The sequence below is a fragment of the Dipodomys spectabilis genome, unplaced genomic scaffold (assembly GCF_019054845.1).
Source record: "Dipodomys spectabilis isolate Male_0828 unplaced genomic scaffold, ASM1905484v1 ptg000095l, whole genome shotgun sequence".
NCBI lineage: Eukaryota > Metazoa > Chordata > Mammalia > Rodentia > Heteromyidae > Dipodomys > Dipodomys spectabilis.
In genome coordinates, this window is record NW_024870772.1 from 43410193 (window position 1) to 43426697 (window position 16505).

General features: G+C 39.7%; 2 protein-coding genes across 5 annotated transcripts in view; both read left to right on the forward strand.

The window, feature by feature from the left end:
* Trim13 (tripartite motif containing 13) overlaps window positions 1-11884 on the forward strand; it is a 39782-nt gene extending 27898 nt beyond the window's left edge. For all 4 annotated transcript variants that reach the window (XM_042685690.1, XM_042685691.1, XM_042685693.1 and 1 more), the window contains 2 exons: window positions 246-344; window positions 10306-11884. In XM_042685690.1, coding sequence (XP_042541624.1) covers window positions 246-344; window positions 10306-11532 — 1326 coding nt within the window. In that variant the 3' untranslated portion in view covers window positions 11533-11884. The remainder of the gene's footprint in view (window positions 1-245; window positions 345-10305) is intronic.
* Window positions 11885-13617: 1733 nt separating this feature from the next.
* On the forward strand, window positions 13618-14824 carry Kcnrg (potassium channel regulator). The gene is given in 2 exon segments (XM_042685694.1): window positions 13618-14244; window positions 14246-14824. Coding segments are annotated over 2 exon segments (582 nt in total). The 5' UTR covers window positions 13618-13822; the 3' UTR covers window positions 14406-14824.
* Window positions 14825-16505: the final 1681 nt, after the last annotated feature.

The window sequence follows — 16505 nt, forward strand, 5'->3', positions numbered from 1 at the left end:
GTGGGCCGGGGGCGTCTGCCGGGAGAGGCGCTTGGCCGGGCCCGCCGTCAGCGCCTGGAAAAGGCGAGAAGGAACCCGAGCTCTGCGGGGCGCGCACGATGGCGCCCTAGCCACACGTTGTGGGCACGAAGGCCTCCAGCCTATCCCCCTTTATGTCCGTGCTGTCCGGTTTGTATGTGGGGGCGAAAGAAATTAAGGGTTAAGAAAACAGATCCGGTGCCTGACACCTCTTTCTCTCCTCGCAGCGGCCTCTAGCTTGTCAGCCCCAACGAGAAAGAAACCCTGATTGCTCTGCCCTGGGAAATAGTAATCCTGCCGAAAACACCTGCTTGCTGGGGACGGAGGTAAACTATACTACCTTTCTTTGTCTCTCATGTTAAGAGAAAGCAGCCGATTTATTACGCCCAGCATCTTTCCAAATTGAATGTTGTGCAAGAGTATATTTGTTCCATCCACTTCTTTCGTTGGTGATCTTTTGTCTTTTCATATTCTGTCAAAACACACAAAAAAAATATAACCCGTACTCGTCAGTCTTTATATGGCAATGGTGTTAGACGTTTCATATTTAGAAAAAAAATTGCAAAGAAGCTCCAGCAACATTAAAAAAAATTTTTTTTCCTCTCCTGGTGAACTGTCAGGTTCACCAGGACTTTATGACTATAGATAAGGCGTTTTAGGAGCAAAAATTTATTTACAAAGCCATTCTAGAATTTGATGGCCTGTTGATTAATACTTCTTTCTTGCACAACTGGAAGATAACATGTTTGAAAGTTAATTTTTGTGGGGTTGGAGATGGAGTGTATAGTATAGGGAAAGCTAGGCAAACACTACCATGGAGTTTAGATATATTTTGTGTTGTTGTTGTTCATGAGCCTTGAACCAGGGCCTAAGTGCTACCCCTGGGCTCTTTGCTTAAAGCTAGTGCTCTATTACTTTGAGCTCCAATTCCAGTGTTCTGGTGGCTAATTGGAAATAAGAGTCTCACAGACTTTCATGCCCAGGCTGGCTTTGATTTGCAATCCTCAGATCTCAGCCTCTTGAGTAGCTAGGGTTACAGGTGTAAGCCACCTGTGCCAGGCCTTAATATACATTTCATTTATTTATTTAGTTAGTTAGTTATCTGTTGTGTGGCTTGAACTCTGGGCCTGGGTGCTGTCCCTAGGCTCTTCAGCTCAAGGCTAACACTACCACTGGAGCCATAGCACCACTTCTAGCTTTCTGAGTGGTTTATTGGAGATCCCAAGAGTCTCAGACTTTCCTGCCTGGGCTGGCTTTGAACCTCCATCCTCTGATCTCAGCCTCCTGAGTAGCTAAGATTACAGGCATGAGCCACCAGCGCCTGGCTTTTAATATACATTTCTTCAGGCTCTCTTTCCCTAAAAATTCTAGTGCTGTTGTGTAACAGCTGACTTAGGAACCTGCCTCCTGGTCTTTCTGCCTTCTCTATTCTACACATTTATGATAGGTCACCTGACTACCTCTTTTTAAAAAAATTATCTTATTATTAAGGCATTCTACAGACAGATTACCATTTCATAAATCAGAATGAATACATCTATTTTTTCTGACTCCTCTTTTGATTTGGTGTTATTAGCATTTGAACTCAGTGCCTCTTGCTAACTATCGCGTATTGTTATACCATGTGAGCCACATGACCAGTCTTTGCTTTAGTTTTTTTTTTTTTTTTTTGGTGTGTGTGTGCACGCACACTTCTCCTGGGGGGCTTTAACTTGGCCTGGGCACCATCCCCTGAGCTTTGCTTTTTTTTTTTGGGTCCGGTCATGGGGCCTGAACTCTGCGCCTGGGTGCTGTCCCTCAGCTCTTCAGCTCAAGGCTAGCGCTCTACCACTTGAGCCACAGCGCCACTTCCGGCCTTTTTCTTTTTGCTTATGTGGTGCTGGGGAATCAAACCCAGGGCCTCAGGCATGCAAGGCAAGCGCTCTACCACTGAGCTACCTTTCCAGCTCCTCCCCTGAGCTTTTTTGTTCAAAGCTAGTATTCACTTGAGTCACAGCCCCACTTCAGCTGTTTTTTGTTTTGTTTTCTTCTTTATACTTAATTGGAGGGTAGAGCCTCATGGACTTTCCTTTCCTGGGTTGGCATTGAACCATAATCCTCAGATTTCAGCCTTCTGAGTAGTTAGGATTTCAACTGTAAGCTACCAGATGCTTTAGTTATTTTTACCCTGATCACTCTGGACTTTGATCCTCCTATATATGCTTCCAGCAACGCTGGAATGATAGCAGCTTTATTGGTTGAGATGAGACCATGCTTTTTATGCAGGCAGTCCACAAATTGTGATCCTCCTAGTCTCTGCTTCCCTAGTATCTGGGATTATGAGAATGATAGCTCCTGGCCTGTTGTTAGTTTTTACTAAGCTTCATAAAAGTATGGTTTTGTTGAGGAATTACATGGAGAGCTGGGACATTCACATGAGAGTTTATGGTGTTTTATTTCTGCAGAAAACTTTGGAAAACTTTTCAAGAGCTTTCCTTGACCCAGTAGTACAATTAAGGGAATTATCTAAGGAAATAATCAGAACTATGTAAAGTTTTAATCTAAACATTAAAATACAGGAACATAAGCAATGAGAAACTATGAGTCAGGCTACCATGTTTTTGAAAATATGATAGGGATGTGTTGAGAATGAAATAACTGTATCATGCTACCAGTTCTGTTAAAATTGTGTGTGTGTGTGTGTGTGTGTGTGTGTGTGTGTGTGTGTGTGTGTGTGTGTGTGTGTGTGTGTGTGTGTGTGTGTGTGTGTGTGTGTGTGTGTGTGTGTGTGTGTACACCCAAGGACCTATGCAGATAGAGATTGGGAGAAACAGACCAAACTAATAATGGTGGTTATTTCTTGCTAATGTGTTTTGTTTGGCAGTTTTTTCCTATTGTATTTTCTGTAGGCATAGGCTACTTGATAATTTAAACACGAGCTAATTGCATAGCTAACCCTTCCAGTTTTAGTGTGTTAATTTTTTTTCCCCATCTTTTTAAGGGAAGATCTGGTCCTCTCTCTGGTGGTTCGGATGAGCCTTGAGCTTGAACTCATCCTGCTTCCTCCTCTGAATACTGGTATTGTAGGCTTGAACTACTCAGCTTGGCCCTGGTATCATCTTTTTGTGATTTTTTTTTCCCCCACTCCTCCCCTGGATTGAAGGCCTGGCGTGCATTCAACCACTTGACTTACACCACAACCCTTTTACCTATTGTCTACCCATATAAACTGCCTCATGAAAAGAGAATATATCTTCCAGGCACCCTGACTCCTACCTGTAATCCTAGCTATTCAGAAGGCTGAGCTCTAAGGATCAAGGTTTGAATCCAGCTTGGGCTGGAAAGTCCATGAGACTTATTTCCAATTAATCTGGAGATGTGGCTCAAGTGGTAGAACACTCATCTTGAGAAAAAAAAAAGTGCTCAGGGGCAGTGCCTACGCCAAGTTCAAGCACCAGAACTAGCACCACACATACACAGAAAGAGTTACATATCACTACTCTAGTAAAAGATGAAAGTTAAGTTCGAATGGCTTGTGTGTCATTTTTGTTTGCCATTGCAACAATAAAGCTTGGTAAGCCAAATTGGTAAATCAGGCATGTCTCTAGTTGAGACACACAGTGTTGTACAGCAGATTTGTAGAACTTATTTTTAAAGTACAAGGTACTTACATCTTTTAGAGTAACAATTCTTTTTGTAAATTCTACATTTCTGAGTTTAAGGTAGGAATTGCCTTTTGGTTTATATATTTTTTAAAGTATCTATATATTTATTGTCAGTCTTTCATGAAAGACCGCCATATTGTCATTGCCTTGCCATTGTCATATTGTCATTACCTTGGCCTCGGACTGATTCTAGAATGGTACTAAAATAAGAATATATTTAATTTAGATAATATATGCTGTTACATATATCTCTTACCATAGTTATTCAGAAATTCCTATAATGTGAACCTGAATATTATAATTTAAATTTTGTTATAGGAAAAGTTGAATTGATAGTTTAAATGACTGTCTCCTGATTTCTTTTTTTTTTTTTTTTTGTCGGTGGCGGGGCCTGAACTCTGGACCTGGGCGCTGTCCCTCAGCTCTTCAGCTGTAGACTAGCGCTCTACCACTTGAGCCTCAGCCCCACTTCCGGCTTTCTCTGCTTATGTGGCGCTGAGGAATCGAACCCAGGGCCTCATGCATGCAGGACAAGCACTCTACTATTGAGCCACCTTCCCAGCCCTCCTGATTTCTTAAGTACCATAGTTATATCCTCTTGGGCACTATCCTTACTTCCAATGAAATGCTTTTTCTTTCTTCCTCAGAATATTTGCAATCTTTAAATGTAAGTTAAGCAGTACTAACATAGAATATATAATAATTTATCTAACCTAGAAACTGTATAAGTCTAAGCATAATTAGTATTCTACTTGATATATTCTATAGATCAGGTTGGTTTATGAAGAAGTTCATGCCCCTCACCCACCCCCAAAAAGCACTTTTCAGAGCAGTATCATTTTGGGTACTCATTTAAAAATAAAGGAATTCTACCAGAGAGAAATGTAGTACATACATAATACCTTGTTTTGTGACTAATTTCCTTTGTAACTATTGACATTCCTATTTTTAATATTTTGATAGTTTGTGTTAAAGTTTTTTTTTTTTTGCCAGTCCTAGGGTTTGAACTCAGGGCCTAGGCCACTGTCCCTGAGCTTTTTTTTTTTTTTTTGTCGGTTGTGGGGCTTGAACTCTGGGCCTGGGTGCTGAGCTCTTCAGCTCAAAGCAAGCGCTCTACCACTTGAGCTACAGCGCCACTTCCGGTTTTCTGGTGGTTTATTGGAGATACGAGTCTCACGGTCGCTCCTGCCCGGGCTGGCTTTGAACCGTGATCCTCAGATCTCAGCCTCCTGAGTAGCTAGGATTACAGGCGTGAGCCACCAGCGCCCTGCTGTCCCTGAGCTTTTTTTGCTCAAGTAGCACTCTACCACTTGAGCCACAGCACCACTTCTGGCTTTTTCTGTTTATGTGGTACTAAGAAATGGAACCAAGGGCTTCATGCATGCTTGGCAAACATTCTATCACTAAGCTACATTCCCAGCCCCTATGTTAAAGTTATTTGTAAGAGGCTGTTGTATACATAAAAAGGATTGATGAAACACTTTTTGTTGTAGTCCTTGAATGCAGACAGTTTTCTTTTTTTTTTTTTGGGTCCAGTCTTAGGGCCTGAACTCTGGGCCCATGCACTGTCCCTCAGCTCTCCAGCTCAAGGCTAGCACTCTACCACTTGAGCCACAGCACCACTTCTGGCTTTTTTCTTTTTGCTTATGTGGTGCTGAGGAATCGAACCCAGGGCCTCAGGCATGCAAGGCAAGCGCTCTACCACTGAGCCACCTTCCCAGCCCGTATGCAGATAGTTTGTTTAAAAATCAATGGCTTAGCTTTGCACCAGTGGTTCATGCCTGTGATCCTAGCTACTCAGGAGGCTGAGATCTAAGGATTATGGTTCATGCCAACCTGGCTGACTGCCCGTGAGACTCTTAACTCCAATTAACCACCAGAAAACCGGAAGTGGCACTGTGGCTCCAAGTGGTAGAGTGTGCTAGCTTTGAGTGAAAAAGCTCAGGGACATTGCCCAGGCCCTGAGTTCTTAAAGCCCCATGATCACCCCTCATACCCCCCACAAAAAAGAAAAAGGCTGGTGGAGTTGTATAACAATGCATTTTTCTAAAATACAATGGTACACCTAAAACTATAAATTCATGGGGATTTTCTCTATGATGCTGGGGATTAAATCCAGAGCCTTTATAAATTAAGCAGGTTTTTCCATTTTCCAGCCTAGTATTGTACAGAAATAAAAGTCTAATAAAAATAAGGTATAAAGCTAAGTGTGATGGCTTACATCTGTAACTCTAGCTACATGGTGGCAGAGATATGTGGATCAAGATTTGAGGACAGCATAGGGAAAAAATCAGTGAGACTCTTCCTCAAAGGAAAACCAGACGTGTTGGTAGATCCCTGTAATCCTAGCTATGGAGGAGTTCTGAGTATAACTAAGAGTAATTTTTTTTTTGGAGTATAACTAGAGTAGTTTTGAATATGACTAAGGAAGAAAAAGCATAAAAACCAAAGGAAAAAAACAATTAGCATTTAAAGTAAATGAAAATAAGCTTTTAAATTATAAATCAGAAGTGAACTCTAATCATTAAAAATGAAACAAAGGAATATAATATTGACATGATGTTCTTAAGGGGCTGGGGCTCAAACTCAAGGTTTGTACATGCTAGACTGGTACTCTAACCACTGATCTACCTCCCTAGCCTCCCCATTTTTTTTCCCTCTGTTAAGAGACTTTCCAAGTAATATTTTTCCTTCTAGTTTATTTTTAGAGCAGTAGGTTGACCGACTTTGAGATGACTATTGGTTATTTCTAAATTTTCCTATGTGACATTTTTCTTTTCAGTGTTGATCACCTTGATTGCCTTAGAATTCTTCTTGGCCCATATTACAGTGTCGTTCTCCATTTTGTCTAGTGTCTGTTTGCCTTCTGTATCTTTTTCTCTCCTCCTTATTCTAACTACTTGGGAAATCTTTTGCTTTCCTGTTAATATGTTTGGATAGCATTTTCTGAAACCCTAAAATGTAAAAAAATGACTGGGAAAGGCGGTGTGCACTTGCCACGCCAAGCTATGGGGGAAGCAAAACAGCTGGGCATAGTGATGTGGCCTGTTATCTCAGGGACAAGTTATGCATAAATAGGAACAGTGCAGTCCAGCCTGGCGTACATAAAGTGAGACCCATCTCAAAAATAACGTAAAAAGTAATAGAGTACCCACTTAGTGAGCATGAGATTCTAAGTTCAAACCCCTGTACAAAAACAAATGGCTTTTTACTGCCTACTCAGAGTTGACCTTTTGCATAAATGATATGCTTTCTTATATTCACAAGAGGTTTTAGAAAATTCTACAAGTGTATGGGTATGGCTTGCGTTTTTAAGAAACCTGAGTTTTGGCTGTTTACAACATTTGAGATAGAATTTTTGCTTTCTTTATAACAAAATGGCCTATAGATTATGAGGTATTATTTTGTTATTTTAGTGGTAGTACGTTGTGTGTCCCTGAGAAAACTGAAATATTGAATACTTTTGGTTTAGTCTTATGGATGAATGTACATTTTAAAAATAATAAACTTGAATTAGGAAACAGTATCAAGGATATCTTTTAATCTTAGGACCAACACTTCTTCAAAGAATTGATGACCAAACAAGGAACTGGTGGCTCATGCCTCTATCTCAGGAAACTGAGATCTGAGGATCATAGTTCGAAACCAGCTTGGGCAGGAAAGTCTGATATTCTTATCTCCAGTTAACCACCAAAAAGCTGGAAGTGGAGCTATGGCTCAAGTGGTAGAGCACCAGCCTTGAGTGAAAGCCATATAAGAGCTCAAGGTCCAGAGTTCAGGCACCATTACTGAACACACACAGAAATAATGAGGATCCTAAGAGCTTTTGTTTATATGTGTATTGTGTAAGTTTATTAGAAAGTAAAATTTAAAGATTAAAAAAATACTGTTTCATTTAAAATAGCAAAGATAAGCTATCTATCACACGTTAAGTACATTAGAAAAAAATTCCCCAAACAAAATTATGAGAAAAGTAGTATTCCATTATATACTTGTAAAGTATGTGGAAAGCAGCCAGGCCATGCTGGGGATTAAGCCTAGGGCCTTGTGCAAAATAAGAAGCATGTACTTTTATCAAGTCACTGAACTACATACCAGCCTTGGTTAATTAGTATAAGACATCTGAAGTCTTTTATCTGATTCTACATTTCATATATTGCAATAATTTATTTTGATTGAAATGTACAAAGAAAACTCTGGCTTTACAGATATGTATAGTTGGTAAAGGGAGGAATGCTTTCATAAAAGCCTTTTCAGATAATTGTCAGGCTTTGATGTTCCAAATTCAACTAATTAGGGTAGGAAATCATAGTCACCTGGGTACTGGTGGCTCACGCCTATAATCCTAGCTACTCAGGAGGCTGAGATCTGAAGATCGCAGTTTAAAGCCAGCCGGGGCAGGAAAGTAGGTGAGACTTATCTCAAATAAACCACTAGAAAACCGGAAGTGGTGTTGTGGTTCAAGTGGTAGAGCGCTTGCCTTCAGCTGAAGAGCTCACGGACAGTGCCTACGCCCAGAGTTCAAGCCCCACGACGGACCAAAAAAATCGTATTTATGAGTTTATATTGTTCTTGCACATTTTAAAATATAACATTGTGTACTAGTGACTTAAAAAAATACCAGCTCCAAAATGGTATCTCCTCCAAAAAATACAACTTTAAAAAAAAAAACACCATTCTATCTCATCAGAGAAATCTTTAATATGAAGCTGTCAAACTCACAAGTTCCAAATATATTTTTCAAAATTTTAATTTTTATCTAAAAACTCTTATTTTTCCATTGCCACAAAACACTTATTTTTCTTGAAGTAACAAGATCATTTTATTCAAGGAAATGCCTGCCAGATACCTGAATCTGTATAGTTTGTTTTGTTCTTTCAAGTAAAAGTGGCACCGGTGGCTCATGCCTGTAATCCTAGCTACTCAGGAGGCTGAGATCTGAGGATTGTGCGGTTCAAAGCCAGCCCAGGCGGAAAGGTCTGTAAGACGCATCTCCAATAAACCACTTAGAAAACTGGAAGTGTCCCTGTAGCTCATGTGGTAGAGCACTAGCCTTGAGCTGCAGATCTGAGGGACAGTTCTGAGGCCCAGAGTTCAAGCCCTACGACAACTACCACCACCACTAAAAATCCCAACTAGCTCATGTTGCAAATCATTCACATAAATGCTTCTCTTTCAGACAACTGCTAGAATATAGAATTGTTTTTATGTGTACTTCTTGTCACAATGTTATAAAGATGTGTATATGACAGTTGATAGTTACCAAAATAATTTTTGTTGCTGGGTACTATTGGTTCATCCCTGCAATCCTAGCTACTGAGGAGGCTGAGACCTGGAGGATGGAGGTTCCAAGCCAGCTGGGCAGAAAAGTCTTCAAGACTACATTTCCAATTTACCACCTGGTAGACTGGAGGTGTAACTCCAGTGGTAGACTGCCAGCCCTGAGTAAGAATGCTGAGGATGAGGCCCTGAATTCAGGCCTAGTAACAAGACAAAATAGTAATAATAATTACTATTACTGCTGCTTCATGAAGTTCTTTTTTTTTTTGTTGGTCATGGGGCCTGAACTCTGGGCCTGGGCACTGTCCCTCAGCTCTTCAGCTCAAGGCTAGAGCACTCTGCCGCTTGAGCCATAGCCAGGCTGGCTTTGAACCAAAATCCTTAGATCTCAGTATCTGAGGATTTATAGGCATGAGTCACCAGAGCCCCACATCAAGAAAACTTCTCAATGAAACTGGCCTATACCCTATCCCACTTGGTATTTGTGGTGTTTTGAGAACGTAATGACTAATGATAGAATTTGGTGTTGCTTAATTGCTTTGCTTGAGTCCTATTAAATCTGCAGTGTCTACCTACCATTACTTTTATACTGTCAGTGCTTGGTATCGTGGTGCAAACTATAAAAATAGTTTTGACTTCATGAATTCTCTGAGAGAGGGATTCATAACATTTTGAGAACTGATAGTGTCAATGATTAATAGGATGGCTTTGATTGCTACTGGTATTTGAAAATAAAAAATCCTTATTTCATTCTCTAGGTAAAACTGAATTGCAACTCTTGAGCCTTTAACATGATTTTAGTAATTGTGGTCTTGCCTTTGAAATTTAAAAAAATGTTAACTATAAGTTTGTATGATAATGCATTCTTTTTTAAAATACATTTTTTAATTTATATTTTTGTGCTTTTAAATAGCATACCATTTAATATTTGGGCTCAAAGTGAAGGAGCTCATTCTGTTACAGACACTGGGTAGCTTTGTTTCTGATAGCTAGTAGTCAACTGTGTTTTTAAATCAATTGTTGGGTCTTGCTGGCTCAACTTCCAAGTTGTCCTAGTCCTAACCCCGTTTTAGCCAAAGACTGTTGTTGGAAAGAACACACAAAGGCCTTGTGTCCTTGGTGCCCTACTAACAAGGAGCATGTTCTCATTCTAGTGGATTAAATCTGCTGTGGTGTGCATTCCATTTCCAAATTTCGTTCTTCCTTTGGCTGGTTATTTCAGTAACAGATCATTTTAATGTGATATAGCTTTTTCTAATTACATAGTCCTAGAGAGAATTACCAGAATAAGCTTTTTCCTATTATTACATAGTAGTGGAAGGGATTACCAGAGTAAAATAAAATGTTTCTTTCTCTGTGGTAGGATGTGATGGAGCTGCTTGAAGAAGATCTCACCTGCCCAATTTGTTGCAGTCTGTTTGATGATCCTAGAGTTTTGCCTTGCTCACACAACTTCTGCAAAAAATGCTTGGAAGGTCTCTTAGAGGGAAATGTGCGCAATTCTCTGTGGAGACCATCTCCATTCAAGTGCCCTACATGCCGTAAGGAAACTTCAGCTACTGGAGTCAATAGTTTACAGGTCAATTACTCCCTGAAGGGTATTGTGGAAAAGTATAACAAAATCAAGATCTCTCCCAAAATGCCAGTGTGCAAAGGACACTTGGGCCAGCCTCTCAATATTTTCTGCTTAACTGATATGCAGCTGATTTGTGGGATCTGTGCTACTCGGGGTGACCACACCAAACATGTCTTCTGTTCTATTGAAGATGCCTATACTCAGGAAAGGGATGCCTTTGAGTCCCTCTTTCAGAGTTTTGAGACCTGGCGTCGGGGAGATGCTCTTTCTCGCTTAGATACCTTAGAAACTAGCAAGAGGAAATCCCTACAGTTACTGACTAAAGATTCAGATAAAGTGAAGGAATTTTTTGAGAAGTTACAACATACTTTGGATCAAAAGAAGAATGAAATCCTGTCTGACTTTGAGACCATGAAGCTTGCAGTCATGCAAGCCTACGATCCGGAGATCAACAAACTCAATACCATTTTGCAGGAGCAACGAATGGCATTTAACATTGCCGAGGCTTTCAAGGACGTGTCAGAACCGATTATATTTCTGCAGCAGATGCAGGAGTTCAGGGAGAAAATCAAAGTAATCAAGGAAACTCCTTTGCCTCCTTCTAATTTGCCCTCAAGCCCTTTAATGAAGAATTTTGATACTAGTCAGTGGGAGGACATAAAACTAATAGATGTGGATAAACTTTCTTTACCTCAAGACACTAGCACATTCATTAGCAAGATTCCCTGGAGCTTCTACCAGCTATTTATGGTAGTCCTTCTGCTTGGCCTTATTTTTTTCTGTCCTACCTTATTCCTAGAATGGTCTTTATTTGATGAATTGGCAAGGTGGAAGGACCATTTTTCAAACTTCAGTTATTATCTAACTAAATCAGCTGGTTTTATAGAACAATCAGTTTTTTACTGGGAACAAGTGGCAGACATGTTTTTCATTTTCAGTGAAAGAGTTAAGAATTTTACTTTGGTGGTACTGAACAATGTGGCAGAATTTGTGTGCAAATATAAACTATTATAAAATCTCTTTAGCTCTGCAGTTTTTTTTTTCGTAAACAAAACGGATAGAAATTGATATAAGGGTAGTAACTCAGATTTAGTCAAGATTCCAGTCATTTTCTTCCAAAAGTTTTTCTGTTTAATGTAATGTGTATACATGTTCAAATTTGGTAAAAATAAAGATAAAAGTGAAGTTTTCATGTGGTGGAGTACTTGTTTAACAATCACAAGCCCAAGCTGAGCCCCTACTGTTACCACCTGAAGGGTTGGAAAGAGAGTATGAATAGGTTGGGTTTCCAAGTTTTTCTAGAGGGCTGATCCCTTTCTCACCAAAATGTAAATTTTATGTGAAGAAAAACTGGCTAATGACACAAAGCATTTTTAGGAGGATGGATATTCTGTCAGTTTTTCACCAAAGATGACATGCTATTAGGTGACTGTGCAAAAATGTTGTTTTTGTTGGTTAGTTTTTATGGTTGTACTAAGGTTTTAACTTAGAACCCCGTGCTTACTAAAAAAAAGTGCTTTGCCACTTGAGCTATACCCTAACCCCAAAACATAAGTTTAACAAAAAGATTGCATGCAGTCATCTTTTTTTTTTCCACTGGCAGCAGAGTGTTGTGGTTTTAAGTATGAAGCAAGTGTCCAATCTACTTACTCTACTTGCTTATAGAATTTGAGCCCATAATCCTAGCTACTTGGGAGGCTGAGATAGTGAAGCTTGCAGTTTGAGGCCAGCCTGGGCAGAAAAGGTGGTGAGATTCTTTCTCAACTAATAGCTGGGCTCCCTGATGTGTACAAGTAATCCCAGAAAATTAAGACCCTGTCTTATATTATTTAACAAACAGCCAGGTGCTGGTGGCTCACACCTGTAATTTTAAGATCTAAAGATGGAGGTTCAAAGCCAGCATGGACAGGAAAGTCCACGAGACTCTAATAAACCACTCAGAAAACCGAAAGTGGCGCTATGGCTCAAGTGGTAGAGTGCTTGCCTTGAGCTGAAGAGCTGAGGGACAGTGCCAAAGCCCAGAGTAAAAGCCCCACAACTGACTAAAAAAAGTAAATAAAAATAAAAATAACGAACAAATAGATCTGGAGCCATGGCTTGAGTGGTAGAGCCGTATCTAGCAATTTCAAGGTCCTGAGTTCTAACTTTATACTGTCCTCCCCCAAAAGACTTAACTATAGATGAAACTATTTGCTGTTATAAACTATAAAGTAAACAGCTGAACACTGATGATGATTAAAGATTCCCATAGAAAAAAAATAATTTTTGTGCCTGGAATTTAGAAAATAAAGATGTAATCTTACCTTGGAACTGCTGTTTAGTCTTCTTTATTTCTGTCATGGGAAAAAAAAAAAATTCCTGTGAAAGTCCATTAAATGGGATAGAATTCAGAGAAGAGTGTCTACCCTATTTCTTTAGTTTGGTTGAGAGGTAAGAAGGAACAAAAAAATGGCAACCAAATTTTTTTGAGTGTGATAGTACTGAGGCTTAACTTCGTTCGGGTCCTGGTACTCTTGTTTAGCTGTTTTGTTCAAGGCTGGTGTTTAGCTCCTGGCTAGCACTTTACTACTTAAGCCATACCTCCACTTCTGGCTTTTTCTGGAGATAAAAGTCTCAATTTGTTGCTACAAATGGGGATTACTGGATTACCAGTTGTGAGCCACCAGCACCCACCTTGGAAGTAACTACTTTTTATATTACTGAAGAAATTCAGTTATGAGAAAAGTCAAAATTCTGGGTGAGGTAATTACCACCTCACTCCCAACAGAATTGTAATTTAACCACTATATTGCCTAAGGGCATCATAAGAAATTCAGACAATTGTTTCCTTATACATTTTACCTTTGTCTTGGGTGGGGGGGCAGTTCATGAGAAATAAGAAAGTCTGAGGAAGAGTAATGCTTGGTAAATTTTTGTTTCACATATAGATTATACCATGGTTCCATACACTTCCATCCTAAGAGTGTAGTTTTGTTTTTTTCTTTAATGGAATAAAGGCAAGGGATATTTCTGATATCAGTCCTGATATATTGTCATTTTTCCCCTGGAACTATTGTTTCAGCTGTTGGATTTTCCATTTTGTATACTGCAAAAGTTCCTAAGCAACTCAAATTTGCAAACCCAACTATGGATACACTATCTTAGGATAGTTACCTAGGACTCTGGGTCTCTGGGTTTTGTTATTCTCCCCTCCTCTCTTTCTTTTTACATATAACTAACAACACTGCTGGTAATAGGTTGATTTATGAGTTATCCATAGTTTGTGGATGATGGTGTGTAGCCTCTAGTTTGAAGCAAGGGAAGAATGAGTAGTCAGGAACTGGTCACTTTGAGCATGGGAGGGAAGATATTCACAACAAGACTTTCTGCCATAAAGCAATTTCCTACCTCTTGATTGGCCCGAATGTTAGATGGCAGAGACCAAGAATTCAGCATGGTTGGTGGCCAAATTTTTGTTGACAGAGATGGTGTTCTATTTAGTTTCATCTTAGAGTTTTTGAGAAGTCGCCAGCTTTTATTACTCTCTGACTTTTCAGACTATAGTAGACTTCAGAGAGAGGCTCTTTTCTATGAACTTGATTCTCTGGTTGATCTCTTAAATAAACTAGCATTTGCAACAAGAAAGACCTGTTCTCCTGAAGGTACATTTTTTTAAACCAAAATACTCAAGCTTTTTTCAGTGTTTGGCTCCTGCAGCAAAGCAATTGAGATGCTAACTAGAAGGATTAGTGTTCATAGAACAACCTACAGCACCTACTTGGAGTAGTACCTCTTTCTCTGCTCAGATGACCTTCCTTTCACTATCTCCACAAAGACCTTCTTATCATGACCTGGCTTTCCAATGTGGCTCTGACAACATTGATAAGCAAACCGGAATCAGGTATTAGTTCCTTATGCCTAAAACTGTCCTTGGAAGAAACGCTTGATCAAACTAGTCTTTTGGAGTAACCAGTAGAGTTGGGTAGACAATTTTTTTTTCTAAATCTGGACAACACTGCTGAGAGTACTGTTGGGATGTGGAACAATAGGATTAAACCAAGACTGCCCAAGGTAAACTGGGACTATAGTCTTGTAAATTAAAAAAGGAAATAGTTTAATATTTAGATTATATTCCATTGCTAGTGAATTTGGCTTGGAAGTGAATCCCCTTATATTCTCAGTAGATTATTTTATGCTTCCATATTGGAAAGGTTCAACAGTTTCACCTGATTTCCTTACACAGCGTTTGTTCTTTCAGTACTTTGATTCTGATTTTTATTCAGTGGAGAAGATGAAATACCATTAAATACCTTTGTCTCATGGCGAATTTGGTGTCCTGTTAATACTGTGGCTTTTATACTGGAATGGGCTCTCAGAATATTAAGGACTGCTCCTGAGTTGTTTCTTCTTTGGTTCTTGGCTGTATCCCAAGGCTGATTTCTACCATGTAGTTGGAGACATGCTCCCTTAAAAATGTCTTAATTATTTTTATTAAATGTGAAAGCAAGTATTAATTTTTAAGAGGAAAAAAAAAGCATGTATGTGTGTTTTTTTTTTTTTTGGGTCCGGTCGTGGGGCCGAACTCTGGGCCTGGGCGCTGTCCCTCAGCTCAAGGCTAGCGCTCTACCACTTGAGCCACAGCATCACTTCCGGCTTTTTTCTTTTATGCTTATGTGGTGCTGAGGAATCGAACCCAGGGCCTCGAGCATGCAAGGCAAGCGCTCTACCACTGAGCCACCTTCCCAGCCCTCATGTATGTGTTTTTAAACAGCATTTAAAACATTAAAAAAAAATAAAGGTAGACAGTACTTTCTTAACTTCAGCAGTAGCCATCAGGAAGGGATACCACTGTTTATTTCTCCCACAACATAGTCACTGATCTTGGCTTACCAACTGGAGAACACTGGGCAGTATAATTGAGTATGACAATATTTTTTATTTTATTTTCCAGTACTGAGGCTTGAACTACAGACTGTGCTCTTCCTGAGCTTATTCCCTTCTTGGCTGGTACATTACCTCCAGTTTTGTGCTGTTTAGTTGGAGATAAGAGTCTCATGGATTTTTCTGCTTAGGCCAGCTTTGAACCAATATTCTCACATCTCAGCCTCTTGAGTAATGTACTGGTGCTTGGCAACCTTACTTAAAGATTTTATACCTTATAGTTTCCTGTCCTTCCAAACCAGTTGAAGGCTGGGGGCTTAGTTCAAGTGGTAGAGTGCTTACCTGGTAAACACAAGGCTATAAGTTCAAACCCTAGTATGGACAAAACAAAACTGAAGAAAACCAAATAGGTTATGAAGAAAATCTAAGAACTTAGTTTTTTTTTTTGTTTTTTTTGCCTGTCATGGGGCTTGAACTCAGGGCCTGGGCATTGTCTCTGAGCTTCTTTGGCTCAAGGCTAGTGCTCTACCACTTGAGCCACAGTGCCACTTCAGGCTTTTTTTCTATTTATGTGGTACTGAGGAATCGAACCCTGGGCTCCATGCATGCTAGGCAAGCATTCTACCACTAAGTCACATTCCCAGCCATAAGAACTTACTTTTATTAAACTGTTTTATTGTGCACGGCTTTTTATTGGTGGAATACTTACATGAGAAAAATGTTAGAGACATAAGGAAAATGGTGTTAAGAAAGTTCCCAAAGAAACAGGCTAGGTTAAAAAGGAAGTTTGAAATGCTTTTTAAAAACTGTTCACTTGAAGAAAGTAATTATAATCTTAAAACAATCAGAACTGAAACTAGACTATTCTTGTTGATACATATTGCCAAATAGTTCCTACCTTTTAAAACTATATTTTAGAAATAGCAAAGTTTTTTTTTTTTTTTTAACATCTTAGTATTTCAACTGGGCGCTGGTGGCTCACACCTGTAATCCTAGCTTCTCTGGAGGCTGAGATCTGAGGATTGCGATTCAAAGCCAGCCCAGGCAGGAAAGTCCGTGAGACTCTTTTTTTTTTTTTTTGTCCAGTCGTGGGGCCTGAACTCTGGGCCTGGGCACTGTCCCTTAGC